General features: G+C 43.1%; 1 protein-coding gene across 1 annotated transcript in view; it reads right to left on the bottom strand.

The window, feature by feature from the left end:
• Positions 1–18,480, bottom strand: part of LOC145409936 (uncharacterized) — an 84,064-nt gene that overhangs the window by 11,226 nt on the left and 54,358 nt on the right. The window contains exons 5-9 of the mRNA XM_080280196.1: positions 17,188–17,960; positions 10,051–10,162; positions 9,492–9,659; positions 8,166–8,300; positions 6,460–6,529 (exon numbers count right to left, since the gene is read on the bottom strand). Of these exons, the coding sequence (XP_080136322.1) occupies positions 6,460–6,529; positions 8,166–8,300; positions 9,492–9,659; positions 10,051–10,162; positions 17,188–17,960 (1,258 nt within the window). The remainder of the gene's footprint in view (positions 1–6,459; positions 6,530–8,165; positions 8,301–9,491; positions 9,660–10,050; positions 10,163–17,187; positions 17,961–18,480) is intronic.

Here is an 18,480-nt window from a genome sequence, read left to right as displayed (position 1 = left end):
GACCTCCTTTCCCACCCTAGGGCAGGCTGAGGAGTACTATTGTCCAGACAGCCCATATTTGCCCAATCCAATGGGTCACGTTTCCATTCACTCATCATTCAAGCCCCTGGAATCCTGGCTCTATCTGATACGCCAACTTCCACCACATTATGTAGCTTCACATAAACGTATCCGGTAGAGTCAATCTGGACGCTGTCACGTTGAAAAGGGGTGCCAAATCCCTAATCATGCACTTCCTCTCACAACATTCATCCAGCCAGCTCGATCTCTAATAATAGTAGTAGTAGTAATAATAATAATGCTAATAATCCCATTCTACTATCTTTAAGTACCGTAATCGCCTGCATCTGTCTGCGTGTGTCTGTCTGTTACCGTAATATCTCAAAATCAAGTTGACCATTTGCATCCAAGTTTTGTGGGCAGTATCGAGGGATATGTGGCTTGAACTGACTAGATTTTGGTGACGCTGTGATGATATACCTCCGATTGCGAGATGAATATTGGACTAGTGTGTTAGTGATGGTTGGGGAATGCGTTGGCTGTCTTTGATATATGAATACTATTTTATTATGTGTCGTAGTTCAATATGCAGTGTTATCTACGTCACATTTTATAAAGATATTACTAAATTATCTTTCTTTAACCTGATAAAGAAACCGATTCGTCTGTATTAGCCATATCTTTACTGATTTCTGATATAGCTGATTCAAACTGCACATAAATATACCATACCATTTTTTATAGCAATGAAATTCGTCAAGATAATATATGCCAAAAAGTTAAAAATAGATACCCATGTCTATCTATGTGGCTACAGATGAAGTATTGAACTATATATGTGCAAGGAGTGTTGGTGATTTTCTTTCCGTATTAAATATATGTTTTTAGGGTGACAGGATTAAATTTAAGGTTGGAATGAAGAAAGTGCACCTAAATATATTCCCATAGTCATTTTGGGCATTAAATCAAATATGGCTGATATAGTAATGTACTTTATCAATTAGTCTATGCGTCAATAATTCTCTCAATGTCTCAGGAGGAAATAAAGTTAAGATGATGATTATAAAGTGCAATAATTTTCTTACTAGTTCACTTATTGCTAATTGTACTCTCTTATCTAACGTGGAGATAGAGTTAGGAGGATGACAATACACCCTGTTAAAAATCCTGCTATTCTATATGAAGGTTTAAAACATAGAAAAATTTGGGGAAAAAAGAAGAGTGACCTTTTTTGGTATTTTTTCTCGTCTCATATCTAAGGTGAAGATGAGATGATTATGATTCTATGGCTTAATAATCTTGCTAATTAGAGTCCAATTTAAGAAGACTAGAGAGAAGCTAAGGGGGAAATTAAGACTGGCTTTAACTTTGTACTGATTATCTCCTCACACCTTGCGTGGAAATGGAGAGATGATTAGGATTCTGTCTTACAAACAATCCTGCTAAACTGAATTGATCTTACGAACAAAACGGAAAGGAAACTAGAAAGGTGACGTTGTTGTCATTAATCTGCCTTCAGGTAAAGAAAAAAGAGAGAAAAATTAATGATAGAAACAGTGGCATTGTCAAAAAACTAAAATGAAAATAAGAAGAAATAAAAGACAGCATCGTTTTCAAGCCCCAACCGTGCTCCTTACTTCAAAAAGAAAAAAAAAATAGAATAAGAAGATAGGAAATAAAAGATAGAGTAAGAGCTAAATCGAGTGGCGTAGAGAAAATAATAAAGATAGAAAGAGAGGCATTAAGTATCAAGAAAGAAAACTGTGGCTTGGCTTACATATCAACCACGTCCCTTACTTAAGAGAATAGGAAAACCAGGAATGTTCTTTCAGTCCCCAGGTAAGCTCCCTACCTGTTTGCAGTGGGTCTAGCTGTGGCCTGCCTGCTTGTGCCTCTCATAGCCTTATATACCAACTGACGCGGCCCCCACAGAGGCTGGGTCGCTGGAGGTCAAGGCTGTGTGTGGCAAAGTGAAACTATAATTCCTCCCAGACTTTTAACGAAGAGGCACAGGTGGGGGCAGGCTCGATCGCTGTTACCTTTTGTTTTTTGTTTCGTGGAGGGGGTGATCTTGCTGGCCTGGCCTTTGGTTCCTTCTTTCTTGCATTAAAAAAAGATAGGGCCAATTAATGTAGACTCAGCACACACCTTTCTAGACTCCTAACACGACACAAGCAGAAGTAAGATCATTTTTTCAGAATTAACACGACTAGAGGGAAGATCAGATGGGTTAATAATATGCAAACACCACACAAACACCTTCTCAAACTTAACACACACAGAGGCACGATCAGAGAAGCTTATATTATCCAAACTTATCACCCAAACACCTCTTCAAACTCTTAACACACACAGAGGCACGATCAGAGAGGCTAATATTATCCAAACATATCACCCAAACACCTCTTCAAACTCTAAACACAGAGGTACGATCAGAGAGGCTAATATTATCCAAACATATCACCCAAACACCTTTTCAAACTCTAAACACAGAGGCACGATCAGAGAGGCTAAAATTATCCAACCTTATCACACAAACACCTTATCAAACTTAACACAGCTAGAACTACGATCAGAGAGGCTAAATATTTCCAAACATATCACCCAAACACCTCTTCAAACTCTAAACACAGAGGTACGATCAGAGAGGCTAATATTATCCAAACATATCACCCAAACACCTCTTCAAACTCTTAACACACGCAGAGGCACGATCAGAGAGCCTAATATTATCCAACCTTATCACACAAACACCTTTTCAAACTTAACACAGCTAGAACTACGATCAGAGAGGCTAAATATTTCCAAACATATCACCCAAACACCTCTTCAAACTCTAAACACAGAGGTACGATCAGAGAGGCTAATATTATCCAAACATATCACCCAAACACCTCTTCAAACTCTAAACAAACAGAGGTACGATCAGAGAGGCTAATATTATCCAGTCTTCCACACAAACACCTTTTCCCGTCCGTTCTTCCTCACGTTCACTGCCTCCTCTTCCATTTTCGATTTTCCTTTTCCATCTTCACTCATGCGTCCTTGGCCCCGAAAAATATATATATATGGAGTTTTTTTTCCTCTTTCAGTACTAGGACCTGTTTTTTTTTTTTTTTTTTTTTTGGGGGGGGGTAGTTTGCTCATGGTTTCATACGAGCAAAGAGAGAGACTTGGAAATAGGGGTAATCTGTCTTTCGTTTCAATTTGGGGGAGGGCAGCGAAATGGCAGGGCGACATGGAGGCGATTTGTTTGTGGCCACCCCTTGCGGGATTAAAGCGTCTGGCTATAGATACGACTAGATAGATAGATGGATGATTGGATGGATAGATCGTTTCACTCATCTGACATTTGGTCCTGAATTATGTACTGTATGTGGATGGGGTTATTTTTACTGTGTGTGTGTGTGTGTGTGTGTGTGTGTGTGTGTGTGTGTGTGTGTGTGTGTGTGTGTGTGTGTGTGTCTGAATGTAGGATACGAAATCAGAAGGAAAGGCAAGATGAGTGTAAATGCAATACCTCTCTCTCTCTCTCTCTCTCTCTCTCTCTCTCTCTCTCTCTCTCTCTCTCTCCTTAATCCTGCAGGGGGGGCCACAAACAAATCGCCTCCATGTCGCCCTGTCCCAGCCACTTCACTGCCCTCCCCCAGCTCACACCCCCTCTCACATATACCTCTCCACTACATCCCTCATCTCATCCTCATCCTCCCCCTCCCTCTCCTCCATCCACCTCACTCACATACACTCTCCTCGTTAATCTCTCGCTCCCCATCCTCCCTACATGGCCAAACCACCTCAGTGTATTCACCTAACGCTTTCTACCACATCCACATCCACACCACAACGCTCTTTCCTTTACACAGTTTATTTACAAGTCGAGAGAGAGAGATTCAGAATTAAGGTTATCATCTGTGAGCAAAATTTCATCATTAGAGGTAATTAAGAAAACACCTGTACCCGCCAGGTGTAATTAGCCTGCATCCCGTAAGACAGAGCGTTTAGCAGGGATACGGAGAAGCGAGATGCGTTCTTTGATCTTCACATGCATGGGAATTTAATATATAAAGCTGAGGCCTTTCATTTCCCTCTCACGCTCTAAGATATGATAAAAAAGCTCTTATATTTAGTCCCCTGTACCTCTTCAGCACGAGTGAGCTTTAGTAACACGATGGAAAAAGAATTGAGAGAAAGGAGGGTGACGCTAAACCGTATGCTAACCACCCATATCCAAAAATAAATCGCTAAGGAACAGGTGTTAGGGAGCTACCTTATCCGACGAGAATACAAGCCTAAGATAGTAGTAGTAGTAGTAGTAATAGTAGTAGTAATAGTAGTAGTAGTAGTAGTAGTAATAGTAGTAGTAGTAGTAGTGGTAGTGGTAGTAGTAGTAGCAGCAATAATAATAATAGTGGTAGTAGTTAACAGTAATAGTAGTAGTAACAGTAATAGTAGTAGTAGTAGTAGTAGTACCAAGTGGAGAATGAGAGACTGACTAGGAGAGTGTATGTGAGTGAAGTGGCGTGGAGAGAGGGGGAAGGAGAGACATGGGGAATTTGGATGAGGTATATGGGAGATCAGGTGAGTTGGGGATAGGGCAGCGTGATGTAGGGGACTATAGATAGATAGATAGATAGATAGACAGATAGACAAATAGGTGAGCAGACAGACAGACAGACAGAGATAGCAAAACACATAGATAAACAGACAAGCGATCAGACACAGACAGGCAGGGAGAGACAGACACAAACAGACATAAATAGATAGCCAGACAGACAGACAGACAGACAGATAGATAGCCAGACAGATAGACAGACCATTCCTACGTACTATCACCTCCTATCTCAACTTGCATCGATATTTGTTGCAGAGATCTTGCAAAATTCCTGCTCATGCACACGCCTGGCTTGCAACATCCACGTGAAGATGGTGCGGATTGCGAACACCCTAAACACACCTCTATCACTCGCTAAAACACTCACAGGATGCGGTGTAGGTGTAGAGTGAGAGATGGATAGATAGCTAGGAAGACTGATAGATAGGTAGATAGATTGGTTGTGTGCTTAGATATACATATTGATAGATAGAAAGATAAAACTAGCTAATAGGGTAGGTGATAAGAGATAAGTTTGTGGGTTTGTGAGTCTGCCTAGTATCTCTCTCTTTTATTTGCTTATCTCTACATATAGCAGAGAGATAAGGAGTTGGGGATGCCTTCACGTGGTGGCACTACTACTACTACTACTACTCTGGGTCCACTCTTCCTTTCATTCTCTCTATATGACTGTTTTTGATGATGATGTGCATTATCTTTCTAAATCCCTCTGTGTCTTTGTTTATACTTTAATTATTTGCAAACGTCCCTTATATATTTATGATGATGATGATGATGATGATGATGAGGAGGAGGAGGAGGAGGAGGAGGAGGAGGAGGACGATGATAAGGAAGAAAATGACGATGATGAAGATGACGAAGATGATGCTGATGAAGAAGACGATGATGGATGATGAAGATGACGATGATTGATGATGATGATAATGACGATGATGACGATGATAACAGATGAAGATAAAACCCAGCACTATCTCTTGCACTCCTTCTCTCTCTTATCACTTTCACCTCAGCCTTATCGACCCAGCTCTTCCTTTCCACTCCTTCCCAAAATCTTCTCGTAACAAACAGCACATCTCCGCGACCTTTTCACCTTCGCCTTTCCTCTTGTTTTCCTGCGCTGTTTTTTCCAGGCTAATTTCCTCAGGGATTTTTCGTGGGGGTTGTGCGAAAGCGGGGTAATAATTTCGTGATGTATGCCAGTGCGTGGTTCATCCGCCCGATCGTGGGGGTAAACACAGGTGCCGATTTTTCCAGGATTTTCGTAGGCCGTAAATTTCGTCTTAGGGATTTGCGTTTTTAGCGGGTTTTGCTGTTTAGTGTGTGTGTGTGTGTGTGTGTGTGTGTGTGTGTGTGTGTGTGTGTGTGTGTGTGTGTGTGTGTGTGTGTGTGTGTGTGTGTGTGTGTGTTTGTTTTAACCTGACAAAATTTCTAACGTCTTTTCAGCTTAGTTAAAGGCCAGGTGTAGTAAAGGTCAGGTGTAATTTGACTAGTAACCAAGGAGACTCATTCCTATTTCAAATGTCTTAGATGCCCCAACACCTCTTCCTAAGCGATTTATTTTCCATATTAGTCCTTAGTTTTCTCCTCCATACAACTTATTTTAATTATATTGATCAAAATAAAACTCTAAATGACAGAAAGTAAAATGTCAAGGTGTGAACTGCAAAATAAATCGCTTAGGAAAAGGTGTTAAGAAGCTCCTGTATCACCGAGAGTGCGAACCTCATCTCTTGCCTCATCATCCACCTAGAATAAACCACTTGATGAACGGAGCTGCGATGGGGTGGAAGACGACCAACTCAACATTTCTGTGAGAAAGGTGAAGGTACTGTGCAATTTAATGGTACTGTGCATGTGAGAGTACTGTGCGTGTGAAAGGTACCGTGCATGTGAGAGGTACTGTGCATTTGAGAGGCACTGTGCAATTACTGTGCATGTGAGAGTACTGTGCAATAATTACTGTGCATGTGAGCGGTACTGTGCAATCATTACTGTGCATGTGAGAGGCACTGTGCATGTGAGAGGAACTGTGCATGTGGGATGTACTGTGCAATAATTACTGTGCATCTGAGAGGTACTGTGCAATAATTACTGTGCATCTGAGAGGTACTGTGCAATAATTACTGTGCATGTGAGATGTACTGTGCAATTACTGTGCATGTGAAAGGCACTGTGCATGTGAGAGGTACTGTGCATGTGAGAGGTACTGTGAATGTGAGCGGTACTGTGCAATAAATACTATGCATGTGAAGAGTACTGTGCATGGGAGAGGTACTGTGCAATAATTACTGTGCATGGGAGAGGTACTGTGCAATAATTACTCTGCATGTGAGTGGTACTGTGCAATAAATACTATGCATGTGAAGAGTACTGTGCATGGGAGAGGTACTGTGCAATAATTACTGTGCATGGGAGAGGTACTGTGCAATAATTACTCTGCATGTGAGTGGTACTGTGCAATAAATACTATGCATGTGAAGAGTACTGTGCATGGGAGAGGTACTGTGCAATAATTACTGTGCATGTGAGTGGTACTGTGCAATAATTACTGTGCATGTGAGTGGTACTGTGCAATAATTACTGTGCATGTGAGTGGTACTGTGCAATAATTACTGTGCATATAAAGGTACTGTGCAATAAATACTGTGAGTACTGAGCAGATTATACCCTTCTTAAACCCCCTCCTTCTCATGCCTTTTGAGACATTTTCCTTACTGGCTAATTTCTGAAGGTGCGAGGGACTCCTTCACGTGGTGGCACTGATAGGGCTGGAGGGGATGCACTGCCTGGGTATATAAACGTCCCTCACATCCCTCCCTATCCAGCAAAAGGACTTCAGCCTGCAGTCCACTGGGTTCACATGGAGATGAGCTAGGGTTGCAACTATTACTACTACTACTACTACTACTACTACTCTTTTCCTGTCTGCTTCTTAATGCTCAATGTGATTCTTCTCTGGTGGTAGGAGGCGGTGACCATCATCCACTCACTTGATGTAGTGCTGCCTACTTCTTCCCTCACCTTTATCATTCTTTTTCTGTGTCTGCCCTCCTCTCTTCCAATTTCTCACCATCATCCACTCACTTGATGTAGTGCTTCCTACTTCTTCCCTCATCTTTATCATTCTTTTTCTGTGTCTGTCCTCCTCTCTTCCTGTTTCTCCCATCTTTCCTGTCACTTTTTATTACTCTTCTTTCCTTTTCAGGTGGCTTTATATTGAATGACAAGCCTAATGGTTTCCTGTAAGCCAGGAAACCATTTACAACGCTGGGTGGTAACCATATAGCCAAGCCATATGTGTTCCGTACGTGTCAACAAGTGGGTTGGCGGAGTGTTAGTGCCCCTCCCCGTAAAACAACTAACTCCATGACAAACGGCCACCCCTTACGGGATTACGGCGTCTGGCTATAGATAGACAGATAGATAGATAGATAGATAGATAAAGAGATAGATAGATAGATAGATTCCTACTCTCCCTTTTCCACCACTTGGTCTACATTCACCCAATCTCCTTCAACACTTCCTGCGCATGTACAAGAAATCCTTCCCTGACCTTCGGCGGATTAATGTTGTTTTGTTCACGATCCTTGAAGACACAGGGGTTCCTTAGCCTTTCACTAGCACCTTCAAAGATGCGGTTTGTGCTGAAGATGAAGAGTTTACCTGGGGTGGAAGGGGAAAGGTGTATCTGTGTGTCTTAAAGGGGAGTGAATGTGTCTTGGGAGAGTTGGTGTATGTGTGTGTGTGGGGTGATAAGTTGGTGTGTGTGTGTGTGTGTGTGTGTGTGTGTGTGTGTGTGTGTGTGTGTGTGTGTGTGTGTGTGTGTGTGTGTGTGTGTGTGTGTGTTGTGTATCATAAAGGGGAGTAAATGTGTCTTGGGAGAGTTGGTGTATGTGTGTGTGGCGTGATAAGTTGGTGCGTGTGTGGTGTGTGTGTGTGTGTGTGTGTGTGTTGTGTGTGTGTGTGTGTGTGTGTGTGTGTGGGTGTGTGTGTGTGTGTGTGTGTGTGTGTGTGTGTGTGTGTGTGTGTGTGTGTGTGTGTGTGTGTTGTGTATCATAAAGGGGAGTAAGTGTGTGTGTGTGTGTGTGTGTGTGTGTGTGTGTGTGTGTGTGTGTGTGTGTGTGTGTGTGTGTGTGTGTGTGTGTGTGTGTGTGTGTTTTGAGATGAGATTTTTTCTATTCTTCGTTTTTACTTTGCCTTCGTCTTCAATAAACTTCAAGAAAACTGTTTCAATACAAGCCTTTTTTTTTTGGTCTTTTACTGCAAGAGAGTTTTCCTAAATAAAGTATATGTAGGTAGGAGAGATAGGGTAGACTGACGTTATTGGTAGAGACAGGTTAATGGCACACACACACACACACACACACACACACAAGCGCGCGATCCCACTCTCACTTTTAACATATTCTCTCCTCCCCCCACCCCCCTCTCTCTCTCTCTCTCTCTCTCTCTCTCTCTCTCTCTCTCTCTCTCTCTCTCTCTCTCTCTCTCTCTCTCTCTCTCACACACACACACACACACACACACACACACACGCAATTCATCACCATCCTTCAGCAATACACTGCGGTTGCCACTCACAAAAGACGTGTTGGCTCTGAGTTATATGACTGTGTGGTTTTATGCAATGGCTCTATGGCGCTCTGTACGAGGCGGCAAGGAGAGGAGGAAGAGCAGACCCGGTGACCTAGATAAAGAGCTAAGGAGATGGAGGCCGGCTACGAGACACGGGGGGGTAAAAGCGGTGACCTAGAAAACTCGAGACGATGGTGGTTCGAGCATGCGTTTCAGTGCGATTTATTTCTCTTTCCCTGGCGTTCTGTGCTAACGTGGAGCCTACACGTGGCGCAGCTGCGGCGTCCACCGGGAGCCAACTCACCTCATACTTCCCCGCACCTCGCCGTAGGAAGGGCGCAGGTCCGACCCTGGTGAGGCGCTGTCTACCACAAGGGGGCCGCCGGATTCCCACACGGTGTATGTCCCGTACCCGTAGGACGGCCCCACGGAACCACTGGCTTACCTGCGATCGATGGGTCTGGTGACTACACTTGACAAACAACAAACACAGTCAATACACCCGTCCAAGAAGCCAAGATAAATAGCAACCTTCACGAATCCCCACCAAACATTCATCTTCAAAGAGAGAGAGACAGAGAGAGACAGAGAAAGAGAAAGAGAGAGAGAGAAAGAGAAAGAGAGAGAGAGAAAGAGAAAGAGAGAGAGAGAAAGAGGGAGAGAGAGTGAGAGAGAGAGAGAGAGAGAGGGCAGAGTTTGAAGCGTATTTTCTCTAGATTTCCAGAGAGTGTGGGTTCTATGTGAAACTTAGTGAAAATAAATCTAGCTCAAACCTGTCTCTCTCCCCCACCCCACATTTCCACCTGCTACATCGTTCACTATACCATCACTATAACTCAGCCCAGACGTCACCATACACACACCTCACGATCCTCAACTTCACTACACTGTCCCTCACCATACCCTAGCCGGAATATCTCAAGGTGCGCCCAGTTGAAGTGTCCAGTTAACAGAAGTCCACCACCTGCAGATGGTCTCAGATGTGCAAAAACAGCATTAACTCCAGTCAGTGTCAGATGGTTTAATTCCAGCTGGTTTAAGGCCCTAAGGTTGGGTAAGGAAGCTCCCTAACACCTCTTCCTAAGCGATTTATTTTGCTTATCACACCTTGTAAACGCCGTCTTCTGTGTTAACCTAAATCAGTCTAATATCACCATACCCTGCATAAGTATCGTATAAAATATCAGTCAGCCATATCTAAAAATAAATCGGTAAGGAAGAGGTGTTAGGGAGCTTTCTTAACAGACGAATATGGGCCTAAGAGGTAGTCTAGATTTGGCCAAGACTATTTTCTTCCTCCGAGACTCTTACTAAAGTCTGGACATATTTCTTGAAGCCCGTTTACTGCGATGCCCAAACTTTCCTTTTAGCTTAAGAACTTCAGGTAAAATCATATATCCATTAAAAATTCTTATGGTTTTTTTTTTCAATCTTTTCTTGGTGTTGTCATTCTTTTACCCCTACATCCAAATCTTCATGCATTCTTCCATTCTTCCATTGGCTTGTGTTGATAGCCTCGTCATTCTCTCCCTCTTCAACCAACCCTCCATTCATCCTTGCATTCATTCACTCTCCTGTCATGCTACCTCCTCTATTCATCCTTCCATTCTTTCACTGCATTGTCATTCTTTCCTTCCATTCATTCTTCCATTTGTCATTCTATTGTATCATTAGTTCCTGTCATTCTCTCCCTCTTCAACCAACCCTTCATTCATCCTTACATTCATTCACTCTCCTGTCCTGCTACCTCCTCTATTCATCCTTTCATTCTTTCACTGCCTTGTCATTCTTTCCTTCCATTCATTCTTTCATTTGTCATTCTATTGCATCATTAGTTCCTGTCATTCTCTCCCTCTTCAGCCAACTCTCCATTCATCCTTACATTTTTTCACTCTCCTGTCATGCTACCTCCTCTATTCATCCTTACATTCTTTCACTCCATTGCCATTCCTTCCTTCCATTCATTCTTCCATTTGTCATTCTATTGTATCATTAGTTCCTGTCATTCTCTCCCTCTTCAACCAACCCTTCATTCATCCTTTCATCCTTTCACTCTCCTGTCATGCTACCTCCTCCATTCATTCTTGCCAATTTCACTCTATCAGTAGTTCGTCACTCTATCCAGTCAACTCTAGACTCACTCTTAAATCCTTCCACTGCACTGAATCGGTGGTTTATGTGATTGTGTGTGATTGAGAGCTGCAGATTGGAAGTTCGTGGTGATCGTGGGTGATTGAGAATTTTGTATTGGTAGTTTCTGGTGATTGTGTGTGATTTTTGGTAGCTTCAGGTGATTGTGAGTGATTGAGAGCTTTGTATTGGTATTTTCTGGTGATTGCGGGTGATTTAGAGATGCATATTGGTAAGCTTTTGGTGATAGTTGGTGATTTAGAGCTGCATATTCGTAGCTCCTCGTGACTGTGGGTGATTTTTGGTAGCTTCTGGTGATTGTGGGTGATTTTTAGTAGCTCCTGGTGATTGCGGGTGATTGAGAGGAACACCTGTGGAAAAGGAAAGCGGAAGATGATAGTGTAATAGCCAGCAGTGAAACCATCTCACGAAAGGCCTTGATATCAACTCCGATGCTCACCACAGACTTCCTGAGCTGGGATGGGGAAGCAGAAGGAGCTGGGTTGGTGAGGGAGCTGGGTTGGTGAAGGAGCTGGGTTGGTGAGGGAGCTGGGTTGGTGAGGGAGCTGGGTTGGTGAGGGAGCTGGGTTGGTGAGGGAGCTGGCTTTATGAAGGAGCTGGCTTGGTGAAGGAGCTGGCTTGGTCAAGGAGCTGGCTTGGTGAAGGAGCTGGCTTGGTGAAGGAGCTGGCTTTATGAAGGAGCTGGCTTGGTGAGGGAGCTGGGTTGGTGAGGGAGCTGGGTTGGTGAAGGAGCTTGGTTGGAGAGGGAGCTGGGTTGGTGAAGGAGCTGGCTTTATGAAGGAGCTGTCTTGGTGAAGGAGCTGGCTTTATGAAGGAGCTGGTTTCTCTTCTCTCTCTCTCTCTCTCTCTCTCTCTCTCTCTCTCTCTCTCTCTCTCTCTCTCTCTCTCTCTAATATACTTCCTTCAGCGTGGGTACATATTCCAATTCTCTCTTTCTTTTTTCCATTTTCGTTCCTTTTATATCTGGCCACGATAGATAGATTCTGTTCTATCTATCAGGGACTTCTTCCGGTGACGTCAAGGTCCAGGCGAATCCTCCTGACGTCACACACTTCATTTCCCTCTCTAGACTTCCTTCGCTGACGTCAGGGTTGCGTGTGAGCTTCGTAGTGCCAAAAGATGTGTTTATTTTTGGGGGTGACTTCTTCCCAGCTCAATAAATCCATCTAAATGTGACCTCAGTGGACTACAGGATGAATAACACCCCTTATACACCCCACCATCCACCGTTCGGGGAATAGGGAGGGGGTTGAGGGACGTTTTATGATAAGGCAGTGCAGCAGCTCGGTTATATCAGTGCCACTACGTGAAGGCCCCCCTCTCCAGCGTCTTGAAGGGGTTAAATAGAGACGTGAAGTTAGACAGCTTAAATAACTAAGAGACAAGAGATAGCCAAGGAAGGTATTTGAGTGACAGCCGAGGGATGGAGTGATAAGGAGTGGAGATGGAAAGCTGGAAGAGACAGGGAGAGATGAGGAGGTGGAGGAGGGTGGAGAAGAAGAGGAAGAGAGAGAACGAAGGGAGAGATAGAGAGAGGAAGAGAGAAAGAAGAGAACTAGAGAGGCAGAGGCAGAGAAACAGCAGCTAATCTATGTAAACACTGGATAGGGAGAGGGCAGACATACACCCAATCACTCGGAGTGGAGAAAGCTGGAAAAGACCTTAATATTCCAAGGCAGAGAGCCAGATGGAGGAGAAGGATAAATCGGTAACTAGACGGTGCTTGGGAGGGTGTAGCCAAAACGTTTATAGATCAGAGGCGAAAACGTTGCAAAAAAAAACGTTTAATTCTTATCGATAAAATATTATAAGCAATTTCCTGTCATCAAGGAGACTGGTTCTAAAATCTACCTGTTCAGTGGACGAGATGCTGTGATGATTTAGGTTGGATCTCCTTGGTTACTAGTCAAATCCACCCGCCCATCTCACCACAGCCACCATGTCTAAAATGATTAAGGATCTTCTGTTTCGATGATAATAATAATAATAATAGTAGTAGTAGTAGTAGTAGTAGTGGTAGTAGTAGTAGTAGTAGTAGTAGTAGTAGTAGTGGTGGTGAGAAAATACAATATCGTATAGAGGGAAAATATTATTATTATTATTATTATTATTATTATTATTACTACCACTACTACTACTACTACTACTACTACTACTACTACTACTACTACTACTACTAAAATATCGTAAGAAGAATAGCAGGAAATTATAGTAAGTGGAAATATTAACCTTGAGATCCGATTGGGGTAAAAGTGCGAGTGTGGAGGCCAAGGATTTATTATTATTATTATTATTATTATTATTATTACCACTACTACTACTACTACTACTACTACTACTACTACTACTACTACTACTACTACTACTACTGCTGCTGTTGTTGTTGTTGTTATTTTGTGAGATTTAGGATTGTAAAGTGGATCACAGTGTTTTTGAGACACGAGTAAAATATGAAAGAAATATATATATATGCTCCATTCACTGCACATTACATTTATTTATAATTTTTTTCCTATTCTTTCTTTTGGATGGCTCGCAATCACTAAGGAAGCTCCCTAACACCTTTTCCTAAGCGATTGAGTTTGTCTATCACACCTTACTGTCCTCTTCTGTGTCACATACATCCTTTCAATACCTCCATCCACTGCATAAATAAAAAAGGATATTAACCAGCCATATGGAAAAATAAATCGCTAAGGAAGAGGTGTTAGGGAGCTCTCTTAACCGACGGGAATACGAGCCAATGTTTTAATGGGAAATAGTGTTGGTATGATAATGATATGGTCGATGTATTAAGAATGAACTATACTCCTTTCACTTTAAATTGGCCTAGATTTTCGTTCTCTCTCTGCATTTTTCACGTAGCTCTGTGGCGCAAAAAGATGATGCTACGGCTCTACCTCTTTCCATGGCACTTCTTCGTGACTAGCATCACATTCCAGTGTTAATCTATTGTTACAGCTCAGCATTCAAGATGGAGTGATGGCAATTTTAGGTCAAGTCACAGTATCTGGCCACAAACTCTCATGCTCTTTCTGTCCAACTCTCTAACGCAAGAGTTATCCAATACTCCCAGTCCTTCATGTATGCAACAGGTCGACTCTGGAACTGTCCCCCCTCTGTCTGTATTTCCTACTGCCTATGACCTCCAGGATAGGTAGTAGGGTAGGTAGGTCAGTCGGTGGGGAGATGGGTAGGTAGGTAGGTGGAGAAGTAGGCAGGTAGGGAAGGAAGGAGGTAAGTTAACCGATATTCCCAGTTCATGTATAAAACAGGTCAACCCTGGAACTGTCTTCCTCTGTCTGTAGTAGTAGTAGTAGTTGTTCCCTAGGCAGTCTGGCCGAACAGCCCCGAGTCCCTAAGGAAGGCCATGGCTGAGACCGGGCTTTCCCACAGAGCTGTCAAGGGGTGTATGTTGTGTTGTTGGCGTAGGTGATTGTGTGCAATGCAGTCTTGCATAATGTGCTTAATAGTATGTGGTGCTGTGTTGCAGATTGTGTGCAATGCAGTCTTCCATAATGTGCTTAATAGTATGGGGTGCTGTGTTGCAGATTGTGTGCAATGCAGTCTTGCATAATGTGCTTAATAGTATGGGGTGCTGTGTTGCATATCGTGTGCAATGCAGTCTTGCATAATGTACTTAATAGTATGGGGTGCTGTGTTGCAGATTGTGTGGAATGCAGTCTTGCATAATGTACTTAATAGTATGGGATGCTGTGTTGCAGATTGTGTGCAATGCAGTCTTGCATAATGTGCTTAATAGTATGGGGTGCTGTGTTGCATCCTGGACAGGCGTCAGCGACGGAGTCATCCAGCCTCTTCTGGTAGCTTAAGAGGGCTGGATGGTGCCCATATCTCAGCCTGGCCAGGTGGACCCTGTCCTCACGAGGGAGATAGGATTCAGAAGGGTGGATGTCAGGAGGCCGTGCATGCAGCTGTGTGTTGTCTTTAAGTGACTGAATGGAGCGGCGAGTGATCTGAGTGTGGATATGCTTCTGGAAGCTGGTCTGAGGTGGGCGAGGGGGGAGAGATGACAGTATTTGTGTATGGTATCGTGTGCTGGGTGTTGTTTTGATGTTCCTTGGTGTGTGTGGATGTGCTGCCATGTAGTGTAGTGGATGTTGTGGATTTGTGGAGGCTGCAGCAAGAATTTGTGTGCCTCTCATGTCTAGGCGATCCTTGACTTTGAGGACTTTGGTTTCTTGGTGTAGGTGGTCTGTGGATGTAGTAGCTGTGCAGCCTGTAATTATTTTTGGTTATTTCTAGGGCCTTGTTCTGTATGGTGTGTCTGTATTTCTTACTGCCTATGACCTCCAGACTTTCAAATGCAGTGTGTCCAGGCATCTCGAAATGAACAGAGCTTGAATTTGGCTCTCTTTTATCTTGATTTCTTTTGTTTTTTCCTTGGAGGGAACAATTTGCAAGCATCTGGCCTTGGGTTCCTTTTCCAGTCCATAGAATAAAGAAGAGTTAGGTAAAGAGACACGGTAGTTTCTGCAAAATATATATATATTTTTTATATATTAATACAAAAATAATCTGAAGCGTAATAGAGAGGGTATTTAGGAAGACAGTGCAGTGTGATTACAGATGGTTGGTAGTTTACTGAGCCCTGTGCACTGTAGCAAAGCCTGACTACCATTAGGACCTTTCACAGTAGATACAGTGCCAGAGAACAGTATGTCAGAGTGCATAGTTGACATCCACTCTGTTTGGTAGCCTATTAATCAACCATACAAAAAGCCTGACTACCATGAAGACCTTACACAGTAGATACAGTGCCAGAGAACAGTATTTCATAGTACACAGTTGACATCCATCCTATTTGGTAGCCTTTTATCAAGTAATTTAACAGCCATGCATGTTTCTCCCATCCCACCTCCTTAATCTCATCCTCTGTGATATATAAACCCATATACACCTGTGTCTATATATCAGGTAAAGTTATAAGCAGAAAATATATATACAAAAGGCGGAGTTAGTGCATTGGCAGCCTGATAGAAGAGATATTAATTCTCAAAAAGAAAAAAAAACACAAGCGGTCTTTTAGAAGCGTAGAGTCGGTTCGCGTCACAGAGCCGAATTATCGATGGCGTAAAATCCCTAACACCTTTTCCTGAGTGACTTAGTCTGTATATTACACCTTAGGACGCTCTTGTGTGTTAGTTAGCATTCTTTGTTGCATAATTCGACTTTGTAAACTATTATGTTATATATATGTTGAAAGACAAAGATGAAAAACGCAAAATCAGGTTCCTACGGTGAAAAACACAGAATAAGTCGCTCAAAAAGGGGTGTTAAGGAGCCTAGGAACGAGCGAGAAGAAGGCCAACCTCTGCTTCTAAAATCAATACTCACGGCAGACCGAGTGAGAATCATTAGCAGGGAAAGGGGGGAAGAGAGGCGCGCAAAAAAGACCACATTTCTCGTTGGCTTCAGGACTTCTAAGCAAATTCCTCGCAGCGATTTAGTTCTGCACATGAGGCGCTGGTATACCCTTAGACTATCACTAAGAGTCAAGGTTATATTTCCCTAGTATATCAGAGTTGGGTATATCGACGTGAAATGGGGTTGATTTTAATCGCGGTCTCTGTCGGCGATTTAGATCACACTGGGAAAAAGAGTTCTGACTTTGAGGGAGTTGGATGTGACCTTCATTTAACTAGTTCAGTAATGGATTTTTTTTTCGTAGGATTAACAAGATCTGAGGGCAAGGGGAATGAATTGAAAAAAAAAAATTGACTTTAGATTTAAGCGAATGTTTCATATGTAAAATAAATCGCTACGTGAAAAGTGCTTGGTCTCTAGTTCTCGAGAGGTTAGAGGAACAATTTGATGTATTTTAAAACCTTGGCGTCTGGTACAAGCCGTTAACAGGACGCCCGCCGTTGCCGTTGATCAGCCCGTTACCGTTGCCGTTCACTCCGTTACCGTTAATTCCGTTGGTGAAGCCGTTAGCGCCGTTGGTGTAGCCGTTGCCATTCACACCGTTGATACCGTTGCCATTAACCCCGTTGGTGTAGCCGTTGCCATTCACACCGTTGACGAACCCGTTGCCATTTCCGTTGACGCCGTTGGTGAAGCCGTTCCCGTTGACTCCGTTTCTGTATCCGTAGCCGTTGATGCCGTTGGTGAAACCGTTGCCATTGACACCGTTGACACCGTTGCCATGAACACCGTTGACGAAACCGTTGCCATTTACACCGTTAACGCCATTGCCATATGCACCGTTGACACCGTTGCCATTCACACCGTTGACAAAACCGTTGCCATTGACACCGTTAACACCGTTGCCATTCACACCGTTGGCGTAACCGTTGCCATTAACACCGTTAACACCGTTGCCATTGACACCGTTGACGAAGCCGTTGCCATTCACACCGTTGACGCCGTTGCCATTGAGAGAGCGTGAGTATCCGTTACCGTTGCCGTTAATAATACCGTTGACACCGTTGATACCGTTAACGACACCGATATTGGCGTTGAGGCCATAGAAACTGGGAGCCGTGGCACAGTCAAAGTTGTACCACCAGTCACACACGAAGTACTGTTGGTTGAAAACAGTACCGTTGGGACAGAGGAAGGAATCCATACGCCCATCAGCCTGGCAGATGTGGAAGACCTGTGGAGATAATAGTAGTAGTAGTAGTAGTAGTAGTAGTGGTGGTGGTGGTGGTGGTGGTAGTAGTAGTAGTAGTAGTGTGGAAGACCTGTGGAAATAGTAGTAGTAGTAGTAGTGGTAGTAGTAGTAGTGGTGGTGGTGGTGGTGGTTGTGGTAGACGTAGTAGTGGTAATAGTACTTGTAATAATAAATAATAATAATAATAATAATAATAATAATAATAGTAATAATAACAATAATAATAATAGCAGTAGTAGTAGTAATAGCAGTAGTAGTAGTAGTAGTAGTTGTTGTAGTTGTAGTAGTAGCAGATAGGCGCAAAAAATACCTTGCTAAATAGGGAATGGATTTGAGGGATGAAGATAGATTAAGAGATTTAGAATGTTAGAACAAAGGTACAGAGACTTAGCTAAATAGGGCAAGACATGGGGAAATGGGGAAGAATTGAAAGACATGGGGAAATGGGTAGGGACATGGGGAAGTAGGGTAGGGGGTATGGGAGACGTGGGTAAATAGGGCA

This window comes from Coenobita brevimanus, chromosome 83 (assembly GCF_032717465.1).
Source record: "Coenobita brevimanus isolate Jiangsu-jjx chromosome 83, ASM3271746v2, whole genome shotgun sequence".
NCBI lineage: Eukaryota > Metazoa > Arthropoda > Malacostraca > Decapoda > Coenobitidae > Coenobita > Coenobita brevimanus.
Note: the sequence above shows the minus strand (reverse complement) of the source record. Positions and strands in the feature narration are given on the sequence as shown.